At 29.4% G+C, this 7,063-nt stretch overlaps 1 protein-coding gene across 1 annotated transcript in view; it reads right to left on the reverse strand.

Annotated features, from left to right (window-relative positions):
* Positions 1-2,351: 2,351 nt before the first annotated feature.
* The window catches only part of LOC108780023 (RNA exonuclease 1 homolog), a 9,849-nt gene continuing 5,137 nt past the window's right edge, over positions 2,352-7,063 (reverse strand). The window contains exons 4-9 of the mRNA XM_018547594.1: positions 5,746-5,909; positions 3,782-4,246; positions 3,296-3,593; positions 3,058-3,220; positions 2,688-2,947; positions 2,352-2,584 (exon numbers count right to left, since the gene is read on the reverse strand). Of these exons, the coding sequence (XP_018403096.1) occupies positions 2,499-2,584; positions 2,688-2,947; positions 3,058-3,220; positions 3,296-3,593; positions 3,782-4,246; positions 5,746-5,909 (1,436 nt within the window). The 3' untranslated portion in view covers positions 2,352-2,498. The remainder of the gene's footprint in view (positions 2,585-2,687; positions 2,948-3,057; positions 3,221-3,295; positions 3,594-3,781; positions 4,247-5,745; positions 5,910-7,063) is intronic.

A 7,063-nucleotide genomic window follows, 5' to 3' on the forward strand; every position in this document is an offset into this window, starting at 1 on the left:
TGTATAATAGCGTCTCCTCATAAACACTGATAAAGAACATAAGCTTCGATAATCTATATATATAGATTGTTTACATGAATGACAGATAAAATATAGTTTACATACACATACAGTTCATATACATAATATGTAGATTAATTTATATATTAAACGCACAATTCTTAATTATATATTTTTAAAAATATTATTGACAATTGATAAAATAGTCAACAATCTTATCAACATTGATATTATCATTATTAAAAAGCACGTAATTTGAATTAAATTAATTTTTTTATAATACAAATTTTAGCAAAGAATTTTTCTGACAATTTGTCACGAATTTTGAAAGATATGCAATATATTTTAACTCTTATTTAACGCTACACTTATCTAATCATTTTAAAAAGAGACTAATAAATGTATATGTATATAAATTACACATACAGAGAAACGTTAATATTTGTTAAAAGGGAGAAACGCAATAATTTTGTATAATAATTACATTTTCTCTTTTACAAATTTGAATATACTTTTCCAGGATTAAAATATATCTATTAATATATATCTGAGATGGAGTTTATGCCGAACGAAAAAAATTGTTTAAATCGAGATCTTTACCATTTCTTAATTCATATAGTGTATATGGTATCAGTCAATATCGTAACATTTATTTAACATAAGTTTTGCAATCTGTACTTACGAAATTGTGGTCCATAAATTATATAGTTTATACGAACAATGTGGAATTCTTGGAATTAGACTTATTGTTAGATGTCTAATTATAAAATTCTGTTAATTTATGTATATGCGTGTGATATTGATATAGATATATAGTAGTATATAAAGATGTGTGTCCATGTGTGTGAATATGTGATGTGTCATATTTTGTCAGTAAAACAGTGATCTCGTCATAAATTCCAGTAATCTAGAGCGAATGAGAGTGCAGCGTTGTAATTGGTACACAAATTAATAATCAATGGATTTATGTCACATAAATCCTTTATTCTATATCAAATATAAGAAATATATAGATTGTTTCCACTCACTTTGGAGCTATCCTCAGCTAATACAAATTTAATATTCTTTTGTATTAATGTAAGAGATTTCAACATCAAATCTATAAATCTGATGCAATTCCAACAATTAATACAAAGGAAGAATATTACATTTGTATTAGCTGAGAATGACTTCAAGCAAGTCTATATATTTCTTATATTTGATATGGAATAAAGGATTTGTGACACAAATCCACTAATTATTAATTTGCGTATTAATTTGCGTACCAATTACAGCGCTACACTTTCATACGCCCTAAATTACTGGAATTCATGTTTTGAATCTGGAGAGTCTGTTAGAATACATCTGAATTTGATCTTATCAGAGTTCGGGAATCACTTTAGGATTTAAAATGTCTAATAATTATCCATACATATTAATAAACTTTTTATATGCATACATGTAATTTTACTTTTTTCAATACTTCAATGAATAAATGCATCTTTCAGTAATGCATTCAATTGCAGTATAAAAATAAATATATTTATCTAATTATATTACTTATTTTATATGTAACCGTACAATATAATTAATAAGTTGTTAATTTTTTATTGTTCTTTGAAATATGTCTACTCTGTAAGGTTGAATCAGTAAATAAATATATGCAAAAAACGTATCTCGTCTTTTTAATATTATAAAATATAAATAAGTTATAATGTAACGGGATACAAAAATATTAATCAAAATGTCGCAATGCATGTCAAAATTTTCCGCACTGAGATTCTCATTTGATACTACGCTTTAATAAATTTGATGAGAATTGATGTCGCGGATGATTTTATTAGCTAGACAAATCCATTTAGTTTAAAAGAAATCCTAAGTCAAAAAAAGGTCAATAAGTGTATATTACATATTTATACACAAGAAGATATAATACAGTATATAAAAAGTGCGCAGTATGTAGGCAGTAAAGTATGCAAAACAGTACTGGCCTGCGACAAGATACAATTAAAGATCAACCTGTATAAGTTTGATAATATTTGAATAATTACCTTAATATATTAATAATTTATTATTTTTCATGATTTATCTAGATATCATAGACGTGTGTTCGTGTGTATGTATGTAGGTATGCATACATTTGCGATGCATTAATATGTGATTTTAAATGCATTTTGATGTTCGATTATCTAACAGAAAAAAAGCTTAATTGTAATTAGAAAAAAATTAATTTTGCACAAATATTATCATAAATATATATGTTTATTTATGAAAAATAATAAATTAAATAGCGCATAAGTTAATTATTCAAACATTTATATCGAGTAAACAAATAATATTAGTAACGTTTATATTCTTTTTAATTATTGCCGGTGATCCACTCTATCCTAAAACAATCCATTTACTCAAGAATGGTTATCTTTAATAGTATCTTTTCGATAATATCACGAAAACGAGTGTAAGTTGTAACTAGCATACAACAATTGTAATGTTTGTTCTTAAAAAAACTGTGAGCAGTTTCACTGTAATTTCGCTTCTTCTTTCACTTTCCATCGAATTAACTCCATGCAAGCGATGGCATCTTCTTTACTGTCATGACCACCAACTGAAATATAAATTATATTAAATATTATTTTAATTATATATATGTCATTTGTATAAATACTTAATTTCTTCTGCCCTTCTCATATAAAAAATTATAAACTCACCATCATTTTGTATGATTTTTCTAAGATATTCAGAACAAAGATTTTTTAATGCCCTTTTTTGCGGATATCCATTTCTATGTGGAAACATGACGCTGGTATCCACAACAGTATCATGTAGCAACTTCAAAGCTTTGAAATCACTTTCAAGACTGTGACCTACCAAGATGGTTTTATTCGAAAACATTGTCAGGAGCGTAGCTTGTACATCTAAAATATTCGTCGTCACATCCTTCATGTCTTCCTCTGTAATCCCTGAAAACCTATTATAGCATAGAAAATTACTATCATATACATAAATCAATAATTCATCGACTTATATTCTAATACATATCTAACAAATTTTGGATCTCTTATAATTCTTGAAATTTACCTTGTATTGTAGTCAATTATTGCATTCTGCGGCTTAACTAACGTTTCGTATATCACTTTACAATCTTCGTCGATGATCGTCACTCTGGTTAATTCTAAACCTTGCGTGGTATAGCACATTTCACAATCGAGTGCGTAAACACCTTGCTCATCCATAGGAACATCTTTACACACAAAAAGAGAAATTAATATGTTGAATACATGTATGGGAAAACTGCAAGAAAATGAAAATACTTTACCTTTCGATAAAGTCGTAACGTAACCACGAAGATTCTCATAATCTGTGTAGTCCCACACGTGCGTCTTTGCATCGCAGCAACCAGAAGCAGAACCATATTGCTGGCAACAACTATACTTGCCCTCGCCTCTAACTGAAAACTTTCTACCCCAATGATATATACAATTTTGTTGTCGTACAGCAAAGCCTTGTTTATTTATCATATATGCTTGGCCACACCGGCTGCATATTCTCTCATTAGGCACTTTTGATAAAACGGTTTGATTCCGCGAATTTATTACATACATCTTCGCTCGACCCTGTAAGATATAAAAATGTACTTTGTTGCGTCATTTCAAAAAGGATATTTCAACATTCTATATTTATTATTACTTTGTATTTATTATCGTTTATTTTATCTCTCTTTATCTGTAATAATTCGAACAAATGTATACAATAATAATTACTTAAATTATATACTCGTATTTTATCTGTATTGTTTTCTAACCTTTGTACCATCTGGGTGTTTACGCGGAAATCCATTATCTCTAAGCTGTTGTTCCGACATCATCCATTTCTTAAGCATGTTGTAGAGCGCTGGTCCTTTAAAATCTATCACACTCTTCTTGCTTTTGACTACACTCCAAGAACCTTTTGACTTACCAACAAGAACAGCTTCATGAGACATCATACCACAGCTTAAACTAACGAACTTCTCATTCGACTGATTTTGATCTACTTCCTTTCTTAATCTATGAGCCGCCAACATGCACGAATTTTTGTATACCGCAAGTGCTTTACATCTATCGTGACACGCGAATTCTTCTTTGACGGCTCGTTGCGCCGCGTCATCACTATTCGTATAAATTTGGACGCATATATCGTGCATTACATTAATATAATACTGACGAACATTTAAGGGAAACTTTTGGGTAGCGACTTGCAGCGGCTCTGGACGCATGAGTTGAGGCACCTGCGTAAATAAAATTTTTCAAGCATGTTAACTGGCTACAGAATAAAGAGATCCGAGAATCTCGTTATCCTGTTCAGGCAATCAACAGGCGTAAAGCCTATTATATGACAAAAAAGGATGAGTGTAATATTAGATTAATTGATTCGTAACATCCTTAGAATATACTTAAGATGGTATTAAATATAAGAATCGACTATAAATACTACAGTCCTAATGTCTATTTTATATTAATATAAATTATATAATAATTTTAATCTTTATTTAAGGGATGTTGGAGTGACGACCGAATTTAATAAATGTTGATAGCACAAATTTTTTAAATTCCAAAATAAAAAAATGTTGATAATAGTGGAATTTTTAATTTGTTTTTTACACTATATCGTTCTGTTGCACTCAAATGCGTATACTATCTGTCCATATGTAACATACTGCAAAGTCATCTCTTGCAAGATTCAACCGGTATTCCGTCCTTATTTTTTAAGATATATAATATCTTAAGTAATATCTTTTAAGATGCTAATACATTTCTCTGATTGACTCGCTTAAGATACATAAGACTGTAGTTAAATATAAAAGACATAAGATTGTAATTAAATATAAAAATCGACGTGAATACCGGTCTGGTATCTATACTGCTAGACACTACTGTTATTTAACGTTCAGAGTTTGCTAACATACATATGAGCCCCTTAGTTGCCAAGTAGCATAAGACTTATGCTTACAAAGCAGATTTATGCCACTTGTCAACTAAACGGCTCATATGTACAAGTAATTTGTATATTAAATATTTTTTTTTAAGCTTTTAATTTTAGTCTTCATAAACTAAGTTTGTTCATGTAATTAAACAAATGATACAATGTTAATACATTTTATCCATGAGTTGTAAAACTTTTGTGTTAAGGAAACATCTATGTCAGGTGACAGCTCTACCAGCTGAAATATATAAAACCTGTTTTACAACTGCTTTTTGTTTCCTGTTTTTTGCTTACTATTTTTTACATCTTGCCTGTTATTCCGTTTTACGTTTTCTGTTACCCGATTTAAAAGTCAATGAACTTTTCTGAACTTCGGAAGAAACAAGAAAAACATGGCAGCAAGAAATACAATTGTCGATAAAACAATTGCAAAAAGAGAAAAAAGCAAGAAAGAGGAAATAAAAAGCACAATGTAGAATAGACTTATGTTTTTAATTTTTTTTTATTTTTTTATATAAAATTCACTGCCCCACTTCCTAATTTTGCATCTATTTTAATATTGTAAAAAGATTTTTTATTCTCCGTTCAGTCAATTCGGAAATTTTTATACAGCTTTATTAATAATTTTGTCACTCCAGTATCCACTTGACATTCTTTATATTTAGTTCAATTTACTTTTTATCTTATTCTAGTTCTAAAAATTAGGAAAAGTCGAAAAAGTAAACTAAACCGAGATTAAAGTTAATCTACATTGGTAGAAATCTAAATTGCACCACGGTTAATAAATTTTATAAATAAACCTACCACTTGCGGTATATGAGCAACGCGTACACCGCCCTTCGTAGTTTGCGCTACTGTTTTGTTGTCTACCACTTTAGTGTCCGCTCTCTTCGCTGCTGTTATTGCGACCTTTGTTTTTTCCATCGCAAGGGATTTCGCATATGGAACATGAGCGATTCGAATGCGACCTGTAATACATGTAATGTTAACATTAAGTGATTTATTATTCGCGATTTGCGATTCATCATAAAATTAGCAAATATGGATGGGCAGATTTGTTGAATTCATTCTTCACTTATAGCGATTTGCCAAGTTCTGAATGGCTCACTGATAAAGTTATCTTTCAAATAAAAGATATGAATTCGTTTCTTAGTTCAGCACCTTTAAATCCTACAATTGTGCGATTGTGATTAGTGATTGGCGATTACTTTTTAACTAATCAGAGCAAAGGAGTCACTGATCGCTTTGTTCTAACTGGTTGAAAAATATTCATCAATTACCAATTACAATCGCGCAATCACTAGTGTAATAATGGTTTAAAGCCATTATTAGACTACCGACATATAATAAATTAATGGACCAATAACAAGGCTGACTTATTTTGATTGCAGAGTCAATAGTTTAATACGAGCTTTATTATGTATACGTGTACATGAGAATATGCGGATGAATCTTGATGGATGTGTCAACGTTTTCCAATGAAGGATGAATATTTTTTCATTCTAAATTACAGTTGCAATTGTTTATCTTTCATGATAAAATGGAACATCCATCAAAATTCAACCTATATATATATATATAATATATATACTAGGGTGTCCGTTATTTCCCAAATTTCAAAAATCAGTTTGTTCGCCCCCTAGATCTCTTCTTTGGCACCAAAAATTAATGTAGAAACTCAATATAGTCCGATAAATTAAAATTAAGCCGTGCCACCGAGCACTTCTTTTTTTCCATACAAATAACATGGGGATTTTGCATTTTATCGGCATTTAATTCTCTACGATGACTCTGTCCGTATAAAAAGTCATACCCAACGGAAAATTACTTCAATACGGTGTACTTACAATGAAAAAATTTGGCAGAACTCTAAAAAATTTTTTTGCACTGCGGGTAAGCCTCCAATTAATACGTTTATTTGACATATTTTCATTGAATTTGATTATTTTTTAACAGTTTTTTTTTATACAACCACTGGATTTATGTACCAAATATCAAAACAGTATGTAGTTAATTCATATTTATAGTGTAGTTGCACTAAAAAATTTTTCAGTGCTATAAAAAACTTTTCATAAAAATTGTTTTATGTGTAATGAATGAAAGTATTTCAATAAATAAGTTT

Source organism: Cyphomyrmex costatus, unplaced genomic scaffold (genome assembly GCF_001594065.2).
Source record: "Cyphomyrmex costatus isolate MS0001 unplaced genomic scaffold, Ccosl1.0 scaffold664, whole genome shotgun sequence".
Classification (NCBI taxonomy): Eukaryota; Metazoa; Arthropoda; class Insecta; order Hymenoptera; family Formicidae; genus Cyphomyrmex; species Cyphomyrmex costatus.